Source organism: Lissotriton helveticus, chromosome 2_2 (assembly GCF_964261635.1).
Source record: "Lissotriton helveticus chromosome 2_2, aLisHel1.1, whole genome shotgun sequence".
Lineage (NCBI taxonomy): Eukaryota > Metazoa > Chordata > Amphibia > Caudata > Salamandridae > Lissotriton > Lissotriton helveticus.
Genome location: NC_136060.1, coordinates 42,647,584 through 42,673,403, shown reverse-complemented (window position 1 = coordinate 42,673,403; position 25,820 = coordinate 42,647,584). Strand labels below are relative to the sequence as shown.

At 43.5% G+C, this 25,820-nt stretch overlaps 1 protein-coding gene across 3 annotated transcripts in view; it reads right to left on the bottom strand.

Moving 5' to 3' along the window:
* The window catches only part of LOC144821266 (cytochrome P450 4V2-like), a 301,369-nt gene that overhangs the window by 145,138 nt on the left and 130,411 nt on the right, over positions 1 to 25,820 (bottom strand). For all 3 annotated transcript variants that reach the window (XM_078678090.1, XM_078678091.1, XM_078678092.1), the window contains one exon: positions 5,691 to 5,803. In XM_078678090.1, the coding sequence (XP_078534216.1) occupies positions 5,691 to 5,803 (113 nt within the window). The remainder of the gene's footprint in view (positions 1 to 5,690; positions 5,804 to 25,820) is intronic.

Genomic DNA, 25,820 nt, shown 5'->3' with positions numbered 1-25,820 from the left:
ATGCACTTAAGTGCATTTTTCTAAGTTGTATGTTACACACACACATGTCCTTGGGACATGTGTGTGCGTAACACCAGCGTCCAATATCATTTCAGGGGTGCAACAGGGTGTCCTATGGACACCCCTGCACCCTTGAAATCGCAAACTCAAAATGCGAATCGCTAATAGCGATTCGCACATTGATATGTCTTCCCATTCATTCCTACGGGCCTTTAGGCCCGTAGGAATGAATGGGGAGTTATTCCTTATTTGCGATTAGCAATTAGCTAATCGCAAATAAGGTAGCTGTAGGAATCGCAAAATAAATTGCGATTTGTACATGAATCCCGTTTTGCGAGTCTATAATAGCGATTCCTTAATAATCGCTATTACAGACTCGCAAAACGTGACTTTGATGAATCTAGGGGTAAATTTCCTGAAATCTGCTGGGACAGCTGGTATAAAACCTGGACCGTCCGTGCAAATCCGGGACGCCTGGTCACCAGCCACGGCCGGCAGTGGGAGTACCTGCAGGGCGGTGACGTGGGGAGGGGGAGGGGCAGGGTGGGGGTTAGTAATGTATGGATTACGGAGTTTTACATTAAAATAAATAAAACAAATGTTGTTGCCGCACTGCATCGGATTAGGGGATGCAGTGCACTCAACGAAATTCGTTTTATTTAATTAAATGTTTACTTACCTGGGACGCTCCGTAATCCATACATTACTACCCCCCACCCTGCCCCTCCCCCTCCCACGTCACCGCCCTGCCGGTACTACCAATGCCAGCCGCGGCTGCTGGTCACCCTATGTTCTCATCTTTCGAGAAGCACACACTTTGAGAAGATAGCAACCTTAGGTATCTGTTCCCTAGCTGTTCAGGCTGGCACAGATTGTGACTCGCTCAGATTAGCAAGGGATGCTCATCAAACCGCGCCCAGACTACTGCAACACCTCAACTCTATTTTAGGTCTGGCTTAGACACATCCTTTGTTGCTTTCCATTATAATTAGGGCTCCTTGTTTTCCGATTTTACCGATTTTTAAAGATAAATACAGACAGAAAACATTTATTTTCGTGTCTGTATTTATTTTAAAATGTGGATAAAAACGGAAATTGGGGTCTTTTAAAGTAATTATAAAGCCTGTCTGGCATGACTGCTAAGGCTGTGTGGGTTGATAGGAAAGGGGGTTACAAAAGAAAGGGATTTTAGTAAAGAGGCTTTAACAGCAAGGCTGATACTGAAATTTGCATATTTTCATTGAAGTGCATTGATTTCCCTCAGCGGGTGCTCACAGCACTGAAACCTGGCAGGCATTCAAGCATGAGTGCATTTTTATCAGTTAAATAAATAAGGAAATATACTAATTTCAGCTACATTTTTTTACATAGACCAAAATAAATACAGATATATACAGATAAAATTAGGAAAAAATAAATATGGATAAATACAGACGGAAATGCCCCCCAAAAAAATATCATAAAACAGGGAGCCCTAATTATATTGTGATTTCGAATATTAATACATCCTATCACTTCTATACACAAAAATGCCATTGGGCCACCTTTCCTTAGTGATTGGCTCAGTTGTGAATGTCAGCCTTATCTTGCATAAGACCACAGCATAGGCATTTGGCAATTAGACTGTAGATTTTGTTGCTTGATGGTATTTTACCTCTGCTTGGGGTGGATCTAGGTCTAGGATGGGATACAAGAGTTTCTAAATGCTTGGCAGTGGCCCTCTGTGTTCATCTTTTGTTGTGGCAAAGTTACAAAAGAAGTTAATGTGTAAGATGTTGTTTCTGGGATCAGTTACATGTAAGTGGCTGCTCTGAGCCCTTTATTCCTAAACCGTATCTGAGAGGCGCCCCCTCCGATTCTTCTGGCTTCGCTGCTGCTTCGCCTCCTCGCTAGACTTTGGGGCCAATTTGAGTCTCAGCAGTGGTCTGAAATCTGCACCGCTCTCCTTGGCTATTCTTTAGCTCATCTTTCTGCTACCGTACCGGAGAGACGCCCCCACATGCTTTCCTTTGACTTTTTTTTCAGACTTTGCTGCCTCCCGTTCTGCGGGTAGCTGCCTTGGCGCCGGTGGTCTTTCTTCCCTGATGCCTGGTCTCCGGATTGGACATTTCTGCCCACGCTGCACATGGACGGAGCGGCTGTGACTTTATGGCTGACTGCCTTTCTCCCTCCTGACTTGCTGGCTCGTTTCCCCCTCTGGTAGCCCTCTGCCTTGACATTCGGACTTGGACCCTTGGGCACCCCACCATTTTATGACTTGCTTCTTCTACTACCTTTCTCCTGATCCGCCATTTTAGCGATCTCTGACCTCTTCCTCTGTCCTAGCGACCTTTCTATTGTCTATCCTGAGCCTCTGATCTACTCCTCGCTGTCAAACTCATTACTATCTGTTTCCCTCTCTCGTTTTGTTTCACTCTCACTTTCCTATCCTTATCTACCTTCCTTTCCCTTTCTCTCTGTCCCCCCACTCCTCCTTCCCCTGACCCTTAGATTGTTCTTGTCTCCTACTATCTGCCGCTTTTACAGCTATCCCACTGCTTTTCGTTACCTCACCTAGCGTCTTCGTTTTTTGCCATCCTCGAGTATTCTCATTTCCTTACCCCCTGTTGTTTTAATGTGTAATTTTATGTAATTTATTGTACAGCTGTTGTTACTCTTGTAAGGCGCTCTGATACCTCGGGGTCTAGCCAGCGCTATATAAAACTCAAGTAAAATAAAAAAATTAGAAAAAAGTGTGTACAACTTGCTTCTTTGCTAAACACATTCAGGTAAGGGAAAAGGTTGCATGTTCAAGCAATCGGCTTTACTTTTTAATGTTTACGTTTAGCAAGTTTAACTAGTTATTTTTAACAATATTATTTTAATTTAGATTTAAGTCTTGCCTGGCAAACGTGATAAGCACTGGATAACACAAATCCTGTAACAGTGCATAACATCTTTACTTCATTAATAAGAAATAAATAAATTGGGCTAAATTTTAGCACCAATTATGTTGTCATATAACTTAATGCACATACAGCATCATAATCGAGTTGTTTGGCATAGTGCAACCTATCACACTGTTGCAGTTTCTAAGCTCTGTAAATAACAAATAATATAGGCACCAGCAGTTTTTGTAATTTGTTGCATATACTTGCAATGATTTGTTGTGTGCTTATTAAGGTTACATTCATGGGTTTCTAGTGGTATGAGTGCTCTCGGACTTAATATTTAACCGATGCACTGAAATTGTTCTAATCAGTCAAGCCCAAACCTATTGGGTTTGCCAATGCTTATTTTACTGGGAAGCCGATATTTCCCTATCTGCTCTATCACTGTATTCAGCCCTCAGCTTGAGGCATTTGGCGCTCTCCTTTTGTTTGTCAGTCCAAGGGTCCGGAGCTGAAAAGTTAACAGTTTCAGACCCACGAGATAATAGCAGAAAAAGCACAAACTGCAGGCAAACAGTTTGCATATTAAGATCTCACAGACAGAGGTTCATCTGAAGAGAAAGTGGATCTGGACACGGGCATCATTAAATCTCTCTCAATAGGAAACTGCCTGTCAGAACTCTCTCTATAGCTGTGTCAACAATACATGTGCAATGTTATTGACAGTCCAAGGCCCAATCAGATACTGCTCTGTCACTTACACTGTACGTGACAGAAGTTCTCCAGTCTCGGCAATTACCTGTGAGTTATGATCCTTAACCTCGCCTACCTGATCTACTTTAGGAAAAACTACTTGTAAATGAAAATATTCAGCTCAAACTAAAAATTGTGTTCACGAATAAGAAAAATCGCCTAAAACCTCAATGCACAACATATGCCCCTATATTCATACACAACTTCAAAAATGTTTGTAAAGGCACCATACATATAGCAAATATCTTTCGTTTCTAGTCATGAGAACTTGTATATAGTCATTTTAAAGCGTCGAGAAATATTTTGAATGGTTCTGCATCTAATGAATTCATTGGTAGGAGGCAAGTAACGTTTTATACAAACAATACACTTAGTATCTTGAGCTTTATTTTTTTGAAGTATTTGGGGTGTCCGAACTTAAACAATACATGGTCCTCCAATTTTGTAATTACTTTAAAATAAGTAGGGTAGTGTTCGTGGTTTTTTAGTAGTACTTTAATGTTTTTAAATTGGAAAGCTCTGCAATACTCCACCAAGTCTGGGCTGGCCAACCCACCATCTTTCTTACTCCTCCTGATCTTTTTCCATGCAATCCTCGACCCTTTTGCTGCCCATATGAAGCTTGTTATGTTTCTCTGTGCTCGAGCTAATTCCGTCTTTCCAAATTCCATTGGTATCGCATTAAATAGGAAGGTAAACTTTGGTAAGATGGTCATCTTGATTATATTAGATCTCCCAATCAAGCTCAACGGTAGAGAACTCCAAGAGATGCAGCAAAGATATGGACACAAATTAGAAGCATTCTAAAAATATCGTACTATAGCAAGTGGGCTCCCATCTGGGAATCTCCTGGAACCCCAGAATGCTTAAAAGACACTCTAGCACTGCCATTAAAAAGAGCCGACATTAAATACTGGGGACAAATATTAAATGGTCCAAACTTAAAAACATGGTTAGAACTGCAAGAAATGACAAACAATACTCTGTCTAAATTTAAATACTATCAAATGCTAAGCTGGTCTAGAACTTTACCCAGTACAAATGGTAATGAAAAACTAGAAGATGACATGATTAGAACAGCACGATTACCAAAAGAAGTAGCAAAGTGGTACTGGGCCTTGATAATGGCCAATGATATCAACGTCAATATGGAAACCCAAATTTGGGGGAAAGACATTGTAATTACGGATCTGGACTTAATTTGGGAAAAATCAGTAGATAAATGCTGGTCCAACTTGAAATCCGCGGCTCTGAAGAGGAATCATTTGTATACAATCCATAGGGCGTACTGGACACCAAAAAAACTCTCCAAATTTAAAAATGCTGGAATAAAGAAATGCCCCAAATGTGGAGAAGAAAAATCAGACAACATCCACATGTTTAAAAACTGCCCTGAATTGAAAGAGTTTTGGGATCAAGTCGGTAAGACCCTGAGCACTATCCTGTCGAAACAAATAACTGTGAGTATTACTCTTACTATTTTTGGGATTTTAGACTCAGGTAATGAAGGGGGGCTTACTAAAGAACAGGAAAATCTCCTCTTTGTGCTAATAGTTCTGGCAAGGAGAGAAATTTGTATCAAATGGATAGGATCCTCATGCCCAACTCATGCAGAATGGCTGAACTCGGTAATAAGAATTAACAAACTGGATAAGTTAAGAAATATAAGCAAAAGATTTAAGTTCTGGGATAGTTTTGAAACTTTCTTAAAGCCCAAATAAGATTTCAACTTAAGTCCTATGATTAAAGCGATACATCTTCTGGTGGACAAGTATGGTACTTGCCGAGTAGCCAAGTTGGCTAGCTCCCCTCGATCTAAGCCAGAAACATTGTTATGTAACGAGTAAAGGAAACTCCTCAAAACCAACAAGAGGTCAAAACTCCCCAGCCAAGATAGATCAAGGGGCAGTGTCGGAAAAGAGCAAAGAGGCAAACACCTGATACTCCGTATGCATACAGTAATCGCAAGATGAGGACAAAAAAAAAAAAAAAAAAAAAAACAATACACTTAACAATCATGGAACAACTTTTACAGAGCATTACACAGTTACAGATGTTAGCCCTTACCTCAACATTATGTGCATGAAAAAGGATTATAAAAGGGAGTGGTCCTATCCAAATCTTCATCAGTGGTTCCTTTCGAAATTCCTCTGTAAACTCCACGATTTGGAGAAAGAAATCTAAAAATACAAAAGGTAAAAATCTTGACATCAACAGGTTTTTCCCTAGGTCTTACATATACCCAAATATTGCATGCATAGTCCTATATTATGAGTGGCGGTATTCTACCCAGAGGAATAATTCTACGTAGAATCCAGCCATTCACCATTGTGAGTGGCCCGATGTTTCTGGGTCGTAAATCCAGGTTTGCAAACTCTGGGAGCAAATATTTCTAGGTCTAGAGGCACCGGAGCCGGGTTCACAGAAGTGCCAGTGGTCACCGGCATGATTTTTGGGTGGCGGGGCTGGTGCGGGCGCATGGAGGGGTTGTGGGGGGAATAGGGAGGGGGGCAGACAAAAATAATTAAATAAACACCTTGCCGCACCAGTCCCGCGTCTCTGCTCCTGCTCTCCAAGGCACAGGAAGCACAGTCTTCCTAGACAAATCACAACGCTGCAATGCAGCGTTATGATTGGTTGTGAACGTCTTGGTTCAACGTTCAACCAGAGTATGGGGCCCTGGGCTTGTTCTCCAAGCAGGCTGTAATACAGCCTGCATGGAGAATGGGGAAAGTGCGCATGACTGATTTGGGCAGCCTGAGAGGGCCAACCAAACCGTCATTGCGCACTTACACTCCTGCCCTGCTCCAAGAGCAGAGCAGCCCAGCCACCCGCCTGCTCACAAAGCAACAGGAAAATTAAAAGAATAAGAACTCAAAGTTATTATCATTTTATGTTTTCATTGCAGTGCACTGCTTAAAAGCATTGGATCTACACTCCTCCGCCATGAAGAACATCAGGATTATACACCCAGGCCTCCGTCTGGCCCCTGTCTGACCCTGTAGCATCATTATAGGGTCATTCAATGCTGCCCCAAAGCTGGTCATTACCCCTCCCATGCATTCCTGTGACCTGTCTCCACCTCCCATCGCTCAGAGCACAACACGAGGGGTGAAGACAGTGAACCCTTTCCCCCCATCCCCAGTTTTCTGCCTTTCACCAGAACCCTCACCCACCCATCTGCTGATATCTTTCACCTGCTCTGAGCAGACAGAAAATGTCAGATGTATTTCTGGGTCCATACTGCTATGAACCATTCAAGGGGCAAAATAGCTGACACGGGCTCCCTATTCTTTCTGCACCAAATTCTGACAAAATCGTAATAACAGCCAGAGTCAGTTAGTATAATCCAAATGGTTTGAATAAATATAGAAAATGCATCATACATAGCGGGCAATTTCACTCTACAACCCAACTCCAATCAACTCTAGTAGTGCAAATTACAAATAGGCAACTTTTTATGTTTATCTTTCTCAATCTGGGTTAACAACACAACTCAATGCTGTTTCGTCCTGAGATATCACACAACAGTACTATTTCGACCAGGTTTTCCCTGTCCACAAAATGTCACTTCTCTCCTGGATTCTTTTTTCACACTTGATCTTACTCAGAGAGTTAGCCAGCCCACATAAATTGCTGTTCATACAATTGAGTCCCATTTTCAACTCATTTGATAATACTGTAGTAAATTAAATCTTTTTTTTGTGCGACCTCATTTTTTTCCCTGTCTGATTCTGCTAGCTTTACAGCTCTGTGCTCTTTAACAATGCTAAACAGTAGTAAAGAACCCACACATCTCACGTAAAGCATGTGTTGTCAAATTCGTCCTCCTTATTTCGTCTATTTATCTTCCCTAATGTTCCACAGCAGATGGTGCCTAAAATGCACACAGAGCTTGGAAGTTTAAATGTCATAAATGCTGCACTGTGTATTAACACCACCCACATATACAACAACATCGGTGTATGCCAGGAGGATGACTGGACTGCAGTTTAAAGGCATAGCAGTAACACCATAGCAAGGAAATGTGCCTCCACCATGTAGGAAAACCTATTCTTCTATAGTAATGTCACCCCAAAACTCCATCTTGTAAACTCAGAAGGTAGGATGAGTAGCATATAAAAAAAGTGACATACTTTTTAGTTAAAATGTGCCTTCACAGCGGCAGAAGGCGTACAGGCACAGTTACATTTTTCAAAGGGCAGGACTAGGTGCAATTATATTATTCAATTTTATATCTCAGTCTGAGAAAATGCTAGCAACATTCTTCAAAGTTATTTCCTACTTATATTTAGTAATCTTATTTAGTGGTGGAATCAGTTTTTGATAACTTGCATGGAAAAGTAACTTTATAAAAATGTACTTTATCCTCCCTGAGCCATTACAAGCATAACACCAGTTCTGCCACTCATCTCACCACCAGAGCTGGGAAACGCTTTCTTCACTGGGAGCATTAACAACTCTGGCTTAGAAGACAATAGCTTGTCTCTGATCCCAGGAAGAGAAGGGAGGTGCTAGCTTTGGACTATTTAGCAGGGATTGGCTATCTGGGGGTAGACAAGAACAATTGGTAGGGCAAAGGGCAGAATTGGCACTATCTCTGTTGACAAGGAGATGAGGAGGGCTTCTCCTATTCATTCAAAGAAACCTTCCCAGACAATGAGAATCCAGGCACAGCAGTGGCGAGAACCAGTTTTGACCCTATGAGAAGGGACGAGAGCTCATCCAAATATGGAAGTAGCTAAGGAGCTGAAGAAAGCTCAGCATGGTGGCAGAAAGGTTCCACTAGAGCAAAACCGGGCTCTAGGGTAATTTTTCAGTAATGTGAAGACAAAGTGCTGTACGCTGTGTTTGGGAGACACCAAGGAAATAGTTAGGATTAGGTGGCAGAATTTTTTCAGCCACTGGCTAGTGCACCAACTAAATCTGGCACTTGAACCACCACGTCAGAACACTTCTGAACCAGTTAACATTCTTCCTGAAGATGGTTCTGATGGAAGAAAGAAGACCCCTGGCTCTTGTACTAAAGGACATCTTTCTCTTGCTGGCAACACGGGACTGGAAGTACTGGCAAAGGGTCAAGTAGTGGGCCTCCTGTTTGCCTGCTTCAGTGACACAAAAAAACAGGATTTCGGACTTTGATACGCCTAGCTGACCACAGAGGACTGGACCCTGCAGGAGACCTTGCTGGAGAGAGACCTGCTGATCAGAAGCCTGTCATAAGGAGCAAGGGAAAGCATAACCAACCAGAAGGAACTTTCCCAGCAGTTGGAGAAAAGTGGGACTATGGCCCATCCCTGAATGAGTAGAAGAAGGGCTTACACTTGCCCATGACGGTAACAGTTAAAATGGCAATAAATCCAAGATTGTCTCCTTTGCAACTTATTGCCACACACTAAAACAGATTACAGTGGACCTATAGTAAAAGTATTCGACCTGGTGGAGCTCTGCCTAGCTACGGCTTCCAGCCTTGGAGGAGGACTAGGACTTTCAAAAAAGCTTGGACTGGAGTGCAGTAAAAATCTAAAGGTTTTGGCATGACTTCAGTGGTAAATTTCGGGACCTCAAATCAACTTTTGGGAAGACCACTAGATGATGAATCAACTCAAAATGTAATCTTGTCAGCAAAAACCTGTCAAACATTTTTTACACTAAACAAATATTCTTGTATCCCTTGTTCAACATTGCCCAAGCAGTATCTGTAAATTGTAGGTTTTGCAATTTCCTGAAGTTCTCTATGGGCGGTCTTTTTCCAAGAAAAGGTGTTTTCATTTCAGATTTACTAAATGTCAAGATGTTTAAGTCTTCCCCTAATTTTTTAAATAAGGATCTCACATTCTGCACCCACAAAATATTATCAGAATGGTCCTAATCCAAGCAGTCCCTAATGACCTCCCTTGTAAATGTGGTACCCTCCTTTGACCAAATACTATGCCACTTCTTCAAGGTATTTAGATGGATAGTATCTTCAATAAATCCCATGCCTATTTCTTTGTGCACAATGAAAGTAGAGGCTGAACTAGGCATGCCCAGGAGTCGCCGTAGAAAAGTGTTTGGACCTGCAGCAGGTGGCACTTTTCTCTATCCCACACCGGGGAGCCATACAAGGCAACCAACAGACATTTACTTCTATAGAGCTTAGTCAATTCTCTTAAAGGTTTATTTCCTATTTTCTTAGAAAAGCTAAAAACTGCACCAATAGCCCTAATAAATTTCAATTTAGAAATTTCCATAGGAGATGACCAATCGCCTTTTGGGAGAATGGGATACCCAGATAGCTAAAAGTTTTCAGTTCTTCAAATTTTTGTCCTTCTGCAAAAACAATCTTCCCAGGTTTAGTTTTAAGTTTCTATTCTTCATAAACATAACAAACCCACATCATCTGCGTATAACAATATAGAGGTAGGACGTGCTCCTACCCTCAGAACATCAGCTTTCACATCTTGCAGGAAACAGTCTACCCCATTAATATATAGGGAAAACAATAGGGGTGCAAGCATGCATCCCTGCCTAATCCCCCGGGTCACCAAAAACGTATCTGTGCGTTCCCCTTTACTACCACAGCGCACAGATGATGTTAAGGAGGCATATAACTAGGAGAGATAACATCCAATATCCCTTGGGGCGCCTATATCCATTAAGATCTGCCACAATTTGGCAGGTTCACAAGTTCGAAGGCGCTCGACAGATGTGACAAACACAAATAAATGTGCCCCTCCCTTGCTAGTGTATATTTACTTATAATAAGATGCAAGTTAATAGCCTGTTCTACAGTGCCATTCTCCTTCCAGAACCCAAATTGTGCATCAGTCAAATGTCATTTTCTTCGGCCCAGGTTTCCAACCTAGCAACGATCACTCTACCCATTAATTTTATTGAGGAATCTAAAAGTGATATGGGGCGATAACGCCTAGCATTCCCTTTATCCCCTTGTCCAGGTTTTTGGGCAGTGGCCATAAAAATATGAGAAAGGATTGGGACCCATAGGGCAAGACGTGACTTAAAAGCATCCACGGGGACCCCATTGGGCCCAGGAGCTTTTGCTAAAGCAGTATTTTCTAGCACTGAGTTGATTTCATTCATAGTAATTACATCTAATGGCACAGTCGGTAGGCCTACAAATATCCTGTGCTTCGTCCACAGAGATATTTTCAGGATAAAAAATGGCACCAAAATGGGAGGTCCAGGCATCGGGCAGGACTGTTACATGCAGGGTAGGTTTAGTACTCTCTTTTAGGAAGGGTATATTTTGGATTTTCCAGAAGAGGAAATTATCACCAGTGGCCGCTGCCTGTTCTAAGTCGGGAGGAGAGGCCAAAAACTGCACTGGGTCCAGATCAACTCTGATGAAAGGAAGCGTCTGAGAGAGAGTCAGGTGTGACTTTGGCACATTGATAGTGAACCCCAGCTAAAGCAAGTGATTCACCATAGTCTGGAGGTGGGAGAGGACAGTCTGGGGTGAGCACGCCTTCAACAGCAACAGCCAGTCATCAAGATAGGGGAAGACTGGCACCCCTGATCTGCGCAGGTGAGCTGCAACCACCACCATCACCCTGGTGAACACGTGAGGGGAGCTGGTAAAACCAAAAGGGAGCACTTTGAACTGAAAGTGCTCTTGGCCTACCGTGAACCACATGCAGCACCGATGGACAGGCAGGACGAAAATGTGAAACTAGGCATCTTGCAAGTCCACCGATACCATCCAGTCTCCGGGGTCTAGGGCAGACAAGTCATGAGCCAGAGTGAGCATTTCAAACTTTTCCTATTTGATTAAGTATTTGAGAGCATGCAGATCTAGAATAGGATGAATGCCTTGTCCTTTTTTGGGACCAGAACGTAGCAGGAATAGCAACCATAGCCTACTTCTGGCACGGGAACCCTCTTTATTGCTCCCTTGGCCAAGAGAGTCCTGACATCCTCCTGAAGCAAGTTCAGAGGGTCCTCCATCAGCCGGTCGTAAGTCGGAGGGATAGAGGGAGGGGTATTATCCAAGGGAAGGGAGTAGTCCATTCGGACTATCTGAAGAACCCACTTGTCCAATGTGATGTTTTGCCAGTGCTGGAGGTGATGGCTGATCCTGACACCAACCGACAACCCATGATCTTTAAGGGCCAGACTAGGAAGGTTTATAGGCTGCAGGGGGAGGAGTGGACTCATTTCACCTCTTGTCACCTGACCCATGGGGTTGAAACGAGCCACTTCCATGGCCGCACAGAGGTTGCTGAACTTGCACAGTCTTGTGACTGGGATATGGCTGACGTGGCAGAAATCCCCTGCAAAATGTCCCTAGCCTTTCATACCGTATTTGATGCCATATTTTGAGCATGTTACAAGCACACAATATGGCACTGAAGGAGTTTTCAGATTATGAAGGAGACGCAATAGTTACAGGGTGGCTATTGCGTTTCCCGCATAATCTCGGGTTATGCAGGATACGCGATATTCACAGGATGGCTACCATAAGCCCGTTCCTGCATAATAGCATAATAAACTCTCCCCATGTTCAGGGAGCCATCATATTCCTCGAACAGTTCTAGGTCCAGAAAAGAACTGACAACTGTTTCATCATTTTAGCAAAGTGTGCTTACAGAAGAATACGAGTTAGTAACCCTAATCCCCCTTCACTATTTCTCGTAGATCTACGAAGCACACCAAAATGTAGGTCTTCTACTGTTATGGCCCTGATGAAAGCCACTAGACCCGAATGGGCTGACACTGGCAGAAACATGACCTGATCACCAGGTGTTGGGGTCTATTATGTGCCCACATCACCACAGTCCTGCTTTAAACCTCATCCCTGTCTAATGTTTTATTAAAATTATCTCTATTGGGCAATAGGTCATTTTAAAGATGCATCACTGTCGCCATCCAGACAGTCTCCCTCCTGGTGGAGGATACAGCATATTTGGAGAGCAGGACACTCAAGTAGTAAAGACCCGGAAGCTTGTTTCCGGTCCAGGGAAGGCATGGCTTGGCAGTTCGGGCTGGACTGTTCCCATGAGGCACAGGGTCAGACTGATTTGCATATAGCCATGTCTGAACTGGGGTGGCAGAGTGGGCTAAAGAACGGTGATGGATTAAACCCAGATCTTTTGACTGGGTGTGAGTGTTTGATTGATTCAGATGCTCCGTCCATCACCACCCCCTTTTGTACCGCTTTTGGCTGCCATAAGTGTGGCAGGGTATGCTCAGACGTGAGTCTCTTGCTCACTTTGCCACTGGATTCAAGCAAGCCGGGCTGAAGACGGCTGGAATGCCAGAAACCGGTCCTCGGAAGCTTGTTTCCGGTCCAGGGAAGGCATGGCTTGGCAGTTCGGGATAGACTGTTCCCATGAGGCACAGGGTCAGACTGATTTGCATATAGCCATGTCTGAACTGGGGTGGCAGAGTGGGCTAAAGAACAGTGATGGATTAAACCCAGATCTTTTGACTGGGTGTGAGTGTTTGATTGATTCAGATGCTCCGTCCATCACCACCCCCTTTTCTACCGCTTTTGGCAGCCATAAGTGTGGCAGGGTATTTTCAGACGCGAGTCCCTTGCTCACTTTGCCACTGGATTCAAGCAAGCCGGGCTGAAGACTGCTGGAATGCCAGAAACCGGTCCTCGGAAGCTTGTTTCCGGTCTAGGGAAGGCATGGCTTGGCAGTTCGGGCTGGACTGTTCCCATGAGGCACAGGGTCAGACTGATTTGCATATAGCCATGTCTGAACTGGGGTGGCAGAGTGGGCTAAAGAACGGTGATGGATTAAACCCAGATCTTTTGACTGGGTGTGAGTGTTTGATTGATTCAGATGCTCCGTCCATCACCACCCCCTTTTGTACCGCTTTTGGCTGCCATAAGTGTGGCAGGGTATGCTCAGACGTGAGTCCCTTGCTCACGTTGCCACTGGATTCAAGCAAGCCGGGCTGAAGACGGCTGGAATGCCAGAAACCGGTCCTCGGAAGCTTGTTTCCGGTCCAGGGAAGGCATGGCTTGGCAGTTCGGGCTGGACTGTTCCCATGAGGCACAGGGTCGGACTGATTTGCATATAGCCATGTCTGAACTGGGGTGGGAGAGTGGGCTAAAGAACGGTGATGGATTAAACCCAGATCTTTTGACTGGGTGTGAGTGTTTGATTGGTTCAGATGCTCGTCCATCACCACCCCCTTTTGTACCGCTTTGTTCACCATAAGTTGGCAGGGTATGCTCAGACGTGAGTCCCTTGCTCACTTTGCCACTGGATTCAAGTAAGCCTGGCTGAAGACGGCTGTAATGCCAGAAACCGGTCCTAGGAAGCTTGTTTCCGGTCCAGGGAAGGCATGGTTTGGCAGTTCGGGCTGGACTGTTCCCATGAGGCACAGGGTCAGACTGATTTGCATATGGCCATGTCTGAACTGGGGTGGCAGAGTGGGCTAAAGAACGGTGATGGATTAAACCCAGATCTTTTGACTGGGTGTGAGTGTTTGATTGATTCAGATGCTCCGTCCATCATCACCCCCTTTTGTACCGCTTTTGGCCGCCATAAGTGTGGCAGGGTATGCTCAGACGTGAGTCCCTTGCTCACTTTGCCACTGGATTCAAGCAAGCCGGGCTGAAGACGGCTGGAATGCCAGAAACCGGTCCTCGGAAGCTTGTTTCCGGTCCAGGGAAGGCATGGCTTGGCAGTTCGGGCTGGACTGTTCCCATGAGGCACAGGGTCAGACTGATTTGCATATAGCCATGTCTGAACTGGGGTGGCAGAGTGGGCTAAAGAACGGTGATGGATTAAACCCAGATCTTTTGACTGGGTGTGAGTGTTTGATTGTTTCAGATGCTCCGTCCATCACCACCCCCTTTTGTACCGCCGATGATGATGCTATCCACCTGATCACGCTAGCAGAGAAAAACATACCCTGCGGGCAGTGACAAAGTGGTTGAGGGTCTCAAATCCTTTCCAGGGACTCTGGTATCATAACATCCAATGCAAACTGCATGCAGTGTTCTGCAGGGTTTCAACGTTCATGTGTTTATTTTTATAATGTACACTGCAAAACATAATTGCTCCTAAGTACAAGCAGAAGATATTTGTCAAAGATCCCTCCCTGCAAAAGCAGGACATAGCATACACACACGGGCATGCTTAGAGCATCACATGTATACAGCATGTCATTGCAGGAACAAAATATTGCACCTGGAGAGAAAACGCGTGGCATCTTACCTGCATGAAGGGCTGATGGCTTGTGATAACAGGCATTTGTTTCAGAAACAACAGATAGTAAACAGAGGGACAGAGCGTGGCGGAGGTATAGAGCTTGGATTCCTATGGCTGAAAGAGGGGTCAGGGATAGGGCAGGTGGGAGACGGACCAACATGTCTGTGTTTCTACTTTGATGCATCCTTCATTTCTAAAGGAGCAATACTCCAATGCACAAGCAATTCTGAGACATGGATGCCTCCTTATTCTCCTTTGTTTTCATTAGTTTCATGCATCTGGGAGATGAAATTATTTTACATCACGTCACGGAATTGCAAATGTAAACCATTGGCAGCCACACAGCAGCGCATCTGGAGAGGGGAAAGCGGGTACAAAAGAGGAGAGGCCAATCTACTCTTCCTCTGATTTTACAAGATGCTTCACGATTTCCAATGAATTAATCCGAAGCTGATGGTGATGAATGTGTTCAACATAGTGATGGTTGTGATATATTCGCCCTTTATAACCACATGATTTCGCATCCGTTAGTTTTGGTTGTGTTTTATCAGTGAGCAACCTGAACTTATCGAATCGGTGAACAACCTGGAATTAATGATAGATGGGAGGCTGACGTGCGTCATGTTGTGAATATCTGTCATGTCTACTAGGGGTGGGTGGAATTCGCGTAGTCGCGCTACGCAAAACTCAGCGAAATGGTAAAAAATGTGTGAGCATGCAAAAGTTCTGCGAACATGTAGAATTGCTTGTTCCGCCCGTTCGCAAAGCTTTTTTCCTGTTTGCAAAAGCTGTTTACGTGCTCGGGGAGAAATATCTCACAAACGCGCATTTTGAAAGCACGAATAAGCAAAAAATTCCACGAAGCTGCGGATCGCGGAATTTTTGGCAATTCCGCATTCTCTGCGGAACGCGAAATTACCCAAATTCCGCAACCGGTATGGAATTTACAACCCAGGCCTAATGTCTAGCCCTGTCTGTGTAAAAACAGCACTCGCTATTTAGGTGTCCAATGTAAGGCCTTTTTGGTTACAGTTTACCAATCGCTACCTCTAGATTTCAAATGCATGAACGTTATATCCCCAAATAACACTGTACAACCCCTTCATCTAACTCCAAGCCACAAAATAAACATTGGGCCCACCACCCGGAGATTAAAGCATGCATTGGTTACTCAAACAGGAAGGGATCCACTTTATGATGTACAGTACAGACAACATTGCCTGGGAAAGGGCCACACATGGGGAGAAGAGTTCCAGGTATATTCGCATATGCTGCTTGAGGCCATCAAATGTAGCTGACCGAAGACCCAAAAAGAACTTTAAGAGGTTTAGTTGGAGATAGTTTGATGCCATAGGGGCATCTTTATTGAATTCCCCGCTGTATATTTGTGCAAAAGTGAGGTTCTAAAAATTGCTGAGAACTAAACTAACCTGCAAGCATATTAGGTTATCATGGTGGTCTCAATATCATGTACTATTAAAATACACATCACAAAGACTCAACAGAAAAGTGAGATATGCATTACAACCCAGATACGCCGAATAGTCAGTTATCATATTGCTCACAGCAGAACTTGTCACCTAGAAACATCACATTCACAAATCAAACACAATCGTAGATAAAACAACTCAGATTCATCTAATGCACATGATTTTTCCCTCACTTTGGTATCATGGGCCTCCCAAAAAATACTTGACAACTATGAACAACACAAAAACATCCAATACAGCTCAGGTATTCCACAAATAAGACTGATAGGGAGCTCCCCATTACAACATAATGGGGTAACCCAAAAGATCATTGGACAAAATGGTCCAACTGGGGGCTACTATAGTTATTTTGAAAGGAGAAACACATTCTCATCACTAAGGTGCTCCAGCACCTTAGTGATGTGGGCATACGATTAAGGTTATCAATAATATGCTTATCCCTATAGGAAATAAATAGGACAGAACAAAAGAAATACAACAGAGCCAAGAAATATGCAAAATATCGTCCACGTTCAAGTTTTTGTAGTATATACAAAAAATTCAAAGCATGATAATGGTCATCAGGTGAAAAGATGCAACAACAAAAAAGATGCTTATACAAAGTGACAAGTGGTCAATATATGCAAATAAAAGAATGGAATATGAATTGCACTGCATGAAAGCAACTGCATACAGCCTGCCTGAGGTGATACTCTGTATCCTACTCAATATCCTTCTGACAGAGGTAATGTTTTAATGAAATCAAATTCCTCCTTAAGGACAATGGTTCAGTCCAGGCATAGTTAGTAGGTTGTCAACGTTTCGAACATGAAAAAACACGCACACTTAAAATCGTTCATGTGGGTCTTCATCAGGACGGGTAAGTGGGGCAACCTAGAGTAGTATATATGCTCGTCCCTCAATGAGTGATCAAACACATATAAAGATGATGGCACATGCGCTCTTCATCTGAGGCTCATACATCCAATATATCAATAAGTGCATATGTGTGTCATACAAAGAATCAGGCCCTTCCTCATTAATGTGGGTAGAGCGTAGTCTCTTGCATTGTTCAAAACCACAGGATGGGAGAGCCCTTCAAATAAATTGCAGGTTGAGCGCAATTGCAACAAAGTATCTCTTTCTCCCTCTCGACAGCACAGAACTTGTCACCTAGATTTGAAACCCACATCAAAACACAATACACAGAACACGTCACTGACATAAAAAAACTGAATAGATATACCAGATTACGCTCAACATATTGACTCCTGCAGTACTCTGAGTTTGAAGCAATTTGTCTCCACTCAAACTCACTCTCCTTGCTATCTGCTTCATTCTATATTAGGCACACCTGATTATGTATCCTCCGTGTCAGTCCTTCTCCTTATCGGGTCTAACCATTCTCCCTTTAGCTTCCTCTAGCACTAGCTTCATCCCACCAAGTTCACCTAATCTCAGACATCGAATACCTCTTGTTGATGTAGTAAGACCAACCACACTAACTTTAAGACTCCACTTAAGTCTCAGCCTTTTATTCCTCTGGCTTTTACTCCTTGACCTGCAAAAAACTCTGCATGTGATAACTGGATTTCCTTATCTGTCAGATTTATAGACCCTGCGAAGACTGTCAGGTACTTCCCTAAACTGAAATCCTATATATCACAGTGCAAAACGATTGAACACAAATGGAGTTGTGCTTACACAGATTATGATCATACCATATCCAATCTATCTAAAGAGCTTATTGGAAACTGGCCCCCTGTGTTACAGACACCATTTTCTCCAATTGTATGCTGGAAGCCAAACACTCCTCAAAAGAAATATTCATGATAAGCAATTACTATGACAGAGTGCTGCTCCTTGTCAATATCGCTGTGATTCCCTATCTTTTTTCACAATAACATCTCTGCAACCTGTAAATCCTTCAGTACCCCATCTTTTGCAGGGCCAACTTCAGCAGCCTCTTCATCCCTCCAACCATGGCTATACATCCCTTTTCCAATGATGTCCACTTTCTGTTAATGTTATTTAGAGACACCCTTTAATAATAATAATAATAATAATAATAATAATAGGGTGTCTTGAGGAGAGGGGGTAGTTTCAGGGGGAGGAGGAACATGGCGGCGGCAGGCTAGCGGCTGCTGCGAGGTTCTACACCCTGGGCACCGTAATGGATTACAATGCGGTTTTCTGGCACTAATTATTCAAAGACGGCATACCGGAGTATACGGTGAGGGATTCACTGTCACTTTTGTATTGAAGTTTATGTGCGCTGTCGAGAAAAGCATTCTTGTTTGTTTCTCGAGGTTTTGGAAAATCCCAGCGCTAGGACCCAGCGCCAAGACCCAAGCAGGAAATGTTTGAGCGAAGGTACTGCAGCGACGACCGGGGTCAGCTGTGCAGAGTAATCAGCTGTGGCTGTGGGAGTGAGAGAGAGAGCGACGCGACTGCATGCGGTAAGAAGCGGGAGTTGGCAAGCGCCGCTGACAGCTTTGAAAAAAAGAGAGCAAGATCAGTAGGTCTCAGGGTTAGCTACTCCAGGCTGTGGTTGCGTTCGAGGCGGGCGCTTCTGTTCCAGGGCAGAACGGGGAAGAGAGTGTTTGCTGCACGAGAGGCTGACACACTGAAAGACGGTAAAGAGACTTTCGAGTGGGGCGTCTGCATGGAGGCAGACAATTTGGGACTTACTACAGCCCCCTGCATCGATAGAGAAAGCGAGGGTGTGCCTAAGAGCAAAGGAAACAGCAGTTTTGCTGTCATAGTGGAAGGGGGCCCTTTTGACGAACGCCTAGGAAAACAGGTGAACAAGCAGCTTATTAATTTTAAAGAGAAAGTTGCTGAACCCAAAAATCGCTATCAGTTAAGATCGAAGTCAGAACTTAGAAAACAAGGGGTCTGGAACCTCCCAGACATAGTGGGCAGAAACGGCCCCACCCCTCTATCCCCCCTTAAGCAGAAAAAGAAGACTGGTACTGGTGGTGGTGGAGGAGGAGGTAGAGGGAGAGCTAAGTCAACTAAAGCGGTCAAACAACCACAGATACTCAGAGGTACCCCCTCATTAAAGAGCTTCTTTAAAATCATGGAGTCAGCAGTGAATTTTAAAGAAAAGGTAGCGGTACTAGCGGATCCCAAGGGGGCGGAGGAACCCGAAGGTGTGAGAGACACAGGCCCTGATGGCTCGGATAAAGTTATTGTTACCCCGCAACACTCCTCCTTGCTCTTACCTCTGACGAATAAGTATGCCGTACTAGATCCGACCCTGGGAGGTCAAGAAGCAGAAGCAGAAGCAGAAATAGAATTAAACGCTGATAATTCCACCGGGCAAGATAGAGACACAGGGGATGACCAGGATGCCCCTATTAATCCACCACAATTAAGCCTTCCACCGTCTAAACAAGGCACAATTTCTAAATACTGTTGCCCGAGCCCTTCAATTGGCAATGCTAATGCACATTCTCTACCTCTTGTTACCTCTAACATACAAGCTCTTACGCCCCGGAGGGTTGATTTAGTCGATCTATCTGGGGAAAAGGATGAAGGAGACAGGCTTGGTTCTCTACTTCATACATTAAGAGACGACTTGATGGGGAAATTTGAGATTTCCGAGAGAAATCAGAGAGGTCTGCATGACAGATTTGACCTTCTCGAGGCCAAATTGGAGGGAGTTAGTATTAGAACGGGTGCATTGGAAAGTAAAGTCTCAGCGATGACGGAGATTTCTAAAGGAAACTTGAGGGTCATTGACTCTTTAAAAGCACAGAACCGCACATTGACAATGGATGTGGAGAGATTGGAGACACAAACTAGGCGCAACAATCTCCGGATTCTTAAAATTCCTGAAGGAGAAGAGGTAGAAGACATAAAGGGGTTTGTATGCAGACTACTCCGTGAAGATATCTTGAAAGACAGAACAGATATCAATTTGGAGGCGGAGATCCAGCGGGTGCACAGGGACCCATTCAGGTTGCATTCAGATCGCAAGACACCCAGGAAGATTCTTGTATACTTTCAAACATGCAGCGTGAAAGAGTTGATTCTTAGTCGGTGTCTGGCACGTACCTCAATGCATTATCGTGCAAATCCATATCAAATACGATCGCATATAGGAGGTATAACCGCTCAAAGACAATGGGAGCTGGGTTCTAAAATGCCAGAATTGTGCTCAATGGGGGCCCAGGTACAGATGAAATTCCCGGCTCTCCTAAAAATTATGTGGAACAATAAAATGTTCTCCTGCCATTTTCCAGAGGAAGTTGATGAATTGCTAGCTAAAATGAAAACGAAAGAATAGTCATTTAACTTCCATCTCCTTTCTTTTCCTTTCATATATGCATGATAGCAGGGAGAGGAGAAAGTGGAGGAGGAGGGAGGAGAGAAGTAGTGGGGAAAAGTAAAAAAAAAAAAAAAAAGACGGAAAGTGGTTTGGGAGGAGAAGTGAAAAAAAAAAAAAAAAGAGAAAGTGCACATAGATATATATACACTCACTAGGAAGAAGAGGGAAGGGGACAAGGAAAAGATGGGGAAAAAAATAAATAAAGAAATAAATAAAGTTTTAAAAAAATATATATATATATATATATATATATAATGCTGGAAAACCACGGTTCGTTTAACAGGTGTAGGTGTGACAGGGTGTAGGCCTCCTAAAGGCGTACTGACGCCCATCAGGAGGGAGGGGTTTCTCGGGGGGAGGGAGGGGAGGGCTCACAGTGGGAAAGGGATAGGGAAAAAACTGTTGAAAATGTCCTCATATGATGTAAAATTAAACTTGTTTAAATTCAGGTACAGGTCACCATCAATTTTTGTAGGGGGTAGCAAACCAGATAATGGCCCGTGTTAGTAGTAAAATCCTCTCCTGGAATCTAAATGGCCTGGGGAACCCTAAGAAACAACAGATGGTGTGTGAGTTTCTAAAGAACTCTGGGGCGTGTATATTTTTCCTACAGGAGACTCACCTGGGAGAAAAAGAATGTAAAAATCTGTTTGGTAGATATAATTGGGTCCAGGATATCTTGTGTTCTAAACAAACAGGTGTGACCAAAGGAGTCGCAATAATAGCGAGAGCCAATGAGGGGATTAGGGTTTGCGATTGGAGCATGGACCAATCGGGCAGATGGTTGGCTGCTGTCGTTTTGATTGGGGGTACCAAGTTATTGTGTGGGGTATACTACGGCCCTAACGAAGACAAAGTTTGTTTTCTGTATAATTTAGAAAAATATATGTCGCAGCACATAATTCCAGTTATATTAGGAGGTGATTTCAACCTTCTATTAGATCCCCAATTGGACCGCACTTCAAAAGCTAAATATAATCCCCCAAAAAATCTCTTCTTGTCCTAAAAAACATAATGCAGGATTATACATTGAGAGACATTTGGAGAGCCAAATATGGTGATCGAAGAGAGTATTCCTTTTTTAGCAAAAAATACCATCAATTTTCTAGAATTGACTTTTTTTTGATTGACCAATCCTTTTTATCGAGCACTACTTCAGTCTCATATATTCCAGTGGGTCTGTCAGACCACTCTGCGGTAGAGCTACAAATCACACTAAAAGATAAAACATTAGAAACTCGCTGGACACTCGACAGAACGATCCTTTTAGATACTGTGGTTGGTAATAAAATAAAGGAAAGTATAGGTGAATTTTTCAGGTTTAACGAGAATAGTGCCTCAGAATATATAATATGGGACACATTCAAGTCTTATTTAAGGGGTATATACAGTTCACAAATAATGTTAAACCGGAAACTTAAAAAAGATAGAGACACTCAAGAGCTTAAATTAATAAAACTAAAAGTACATCAGCTTCAACTGGCGGTCCTGGAAAATAAACCCAATATCTTAAGCTTAGAGAAAGAAATTCTAGATCTCCAAACAGATTTTAAAACAAGAGCTGAAAAAATAATCCTAGATAAATGGGAAGTTAGTAAACTCCGCAATTTCGAATATGGTGAGAAATGTGGGTCCCTGTTAGCCTGGAAGGCTAGGACGGAGAAGAGCAGAAATAATATTAAATCTTTAATACAGCGTGGAACCGGTTTGTCTCTATCAGAAGACAGTGAGATAAAAAAAGAAGCCAGATTGTTTTACGAAGAATTATATCTGGAGAAGATTAAGGGGATACAAAGTGAACAGGAGGACTGGTGGGCCCAAATCGAACTCCCTCAGATAAACAATCTGGATAAAGCTTTTCTAGCTACTGAGATAACGGAGGCCGAGATTAGATCACAATTAAAAAAGATGGCAAGAAATAAGGCTTCGGGCCCCGATGGACTTCCGACAGAAGTCTATAAGGATAATGTGGAAGAGATCTTGGCCCCATTACAGAAACTTCTCAATAAAATCTTTATTCATGGTGTGCAAATACCTCCCTCCTGGTCTGACGCTACAATCTCCTTAATAGCTAAACCTAATAAAGACCCGGAAAGGATTGAGTCTTACAGGCCCATTTCACTTTTAAATTCTGATCTGAAAGTATATTCTGGTATTCTTGCGTCGAGGCTGGCAAAAATAATTAAGTCAATAATTCACCCAGACCAACGGGGATTTATACCAGGTCGTCAACTGAACGAATGGACTTTTCAAGTGATTGGAGCAATTGATATCGCCAATGAAACAAAAGCACCTCTCAATATCGTAGCTATAGAGGCGGCCAAAGCTTTCGACCAGGTGAATTGGCATTTCCTCTGGAAATCGATGACCAATTTTGGCTTCCCAGAAGTATTCATTAAGGGAATTGAAACACTATATAGAAATCCGAGAGCCAAGATCCTGGTTAATAACAGTCTTACTGATTGGTTGAGTATCTCTAGAGGGACAAGACAGGGCTGCCCTTTATCCCCTCTTCTTTTTGATATTTATATTGAACCCTTTATATGTTCTTTACGGCAGGACCCTGAAATAAAACCATTCAAAATAGGAAATCCCGAACTGAAGACAGCTCTGTACGCTGATGATTTACTTATGTACACCTCCAATCCAGAAGAAGCAATACCAAGATTATTTAGACTGGCTGAAGATTTCAGGATCAATATCAGGGTATAGCATCAACAGGGATAAAACCGAAATAATGAGCTGGAATAACCCTACCCCAGTTGCCTAAGCAAAATCTAAAATTAGATACTTGGGAGTATATCTCACACAAAATCTAGACGACACTTCCAAGACTAGCTGGGGAACAGTGGTAAAAGAGATCAGAAAACTCCTAACTAGATGGAGTAATCTTCCTTTAAACATCTACGGCAGAGTGAATCTGGTAAAAATGATAATTCTCCCAAAGGTTACTTTTTTGTTTAATTCTATTCCTTTAATTTTCAATAAAAAAGATATTTCTAACCTACAAGGAAGAATTGGTACTTTTATCTGGGCTACAAAATCCCCTAGAATAGCTTGGAAGAAGCTCAGAAGAGGATTGAAACTGGGTGGATTGGCACTTCCAGACTTACTCTCTTATTGCTATGCCTTCCAATTTAAGAACTTTAGACTTTTAGCCAATAAGTTGGATGATACTTCACATGGCAAACTGTTTCGAGCTATGTTAGCAGACCTCCCACATGGTGCAGATTTTTTCTTGTTCAAATTTGGTGACCAAAAATTCTTTAAAAAAATATGATTAAAGCTTCTAAGAACAGCCTTAGATAATTGGCGATGGATACGGAAGTTCACAGGCATCCCCTACTATCACACTCAGGCCCCAATTTGGGATTCCCCTGGTACTCCAGAATGTCTACTGGATCAACTAGCTCTCCCTCTGAAGAAAGCTGGCCTTATAAAGTGGGGGGACCTCTGTGACGTCTCAAGCCTATTAAGTTGGGAAACACTATCACGTTTAACAGAGGGCACTATCACAAGGTTTAAATTTGACCAATTGTCAGCATGGTGGGGAAGTCAAAATTGGAACACGGAAGAGGAGAGCCTCCCACTTGACTTAATAACTAGGCAGAAGGGATGGAAGGGCGAGACGGCGGGATGGTACAAAATGATAACGGGTAGTAAGGATAAGGAAAATCTAGAGGCTGAGATAACTAAATTATGGGATATCCTTCCAATACAAACCTCAGACGACATAATAAAAATCTGGTCAGACTCCTTCATAATATCACAGAAAGTCATCAAATCTGAGAAGAAACCACCTATTCACAATGTACAGGGCCTATTGGACACCCGCCAAACTCTCAAAAATATCAGAAGTACAGTATTTCTGTCCAAGGTGTAAGTTATCAGCAGCAGACGATATTCATATGTTTGCCGAATGCCCTGAGCTAGATATCTTTTGGAGGCAGGTCTGTGGTTTTTTGGAAGAGTCATTGTTAATCCCTATAACTTGGTCTCCCAAACTTGTTTTATTTGGTTTTTTGCCCGAATACAGTATAGATAGCTGCACATCACAGTTTATCTTCTACGTAATTGTCATCGCGAGAAGAGAGATCTGCAAAGAATGGAAATCAGAACTCCCCCCAAAATTCGCGGACTGCCTTAGGAACATCATGGCGGTGAGTAGTCTTGACTTACTATGTGGAGGGGTTAAGTCTGCTGCGGTGTGGTCTGCACTAAAAGCCTGGTGTGAAAAATAACAACAAAAAGTCCAATGATTATGCCAGAGGTTAAGTGGTCTTGTCCTCTCTTGATAGCAAGCAACATCGGGAAATGGAGTTGGACTGGAACTAACCTTACCTCTGGACGATCTTCAATGGCTATCCACAAACACAAGGGCGGCAAAGGAAGGTTTGTGTTAGTGGCCTGAAGGACGTCTGCTTAGAGCTAACATCTACTGGTGGCATATATGAGGACAAAAATTTTTTTTAAAATAAAAATCAAAAAAAATAATAGGGTGTCTTGTAAAGCGCTTGGTGACGCACAACGGCGTGTCCCCGCGCTATGATGCGAGCGCTAGCAGGAGAAGGTACTAAGGTGGGAACCCACTACCGGGCATATAGAAATGTTTTTAGCTTGGCTCTGAAAATGGGCTCTGAGGGCTCCAGGCGCAACGCCACAGGAAGTTTGTTCCAGCTAGATGCAGCCAGATACCTGAAGGATCTGCCGCCCATCCTTGCTTTGGACACCTTAGGAATGGACAGGCGCCCCGAGCCAGAGGATCTGAGGGAACGAGAGGGCTCATATTGTGTCAGCAGACCCTGTAGGGGAAGAGGTGCCCTGCCGTTGACGATCCGATGACAGGTGCATAATGCTTTAAATTCCACCCTGCTTCTCACCGGAAGCCAGTGCAGGGCCTGGAGCGCGGCTTTAGAAGCTGATCTTCTGGGCAGTCTGAGAACCAACCGGGCTGCGGCATTTTGTAAAACCTGCAGGCGGCTCAGATTCTTCTCGAGAGTCCCCAGGTAGAGCAGATTGCCATAGTCCATCTTGGCCGTGACTAGTGCATGCACTAGTATTTGGCGGGCTTTGATAGGAAGGAGCTCCAGAACCTTCCTGAGGGTCTTGAGGATCCCGAAACAGGTACCAACCACCCGATTGACCTGGGGTCCGAAAGTTAGGTTGGAATCGAACCAGACACCTAGATTCCTCGCCTCCTGGCAGGGAATTGGTGCTGGTC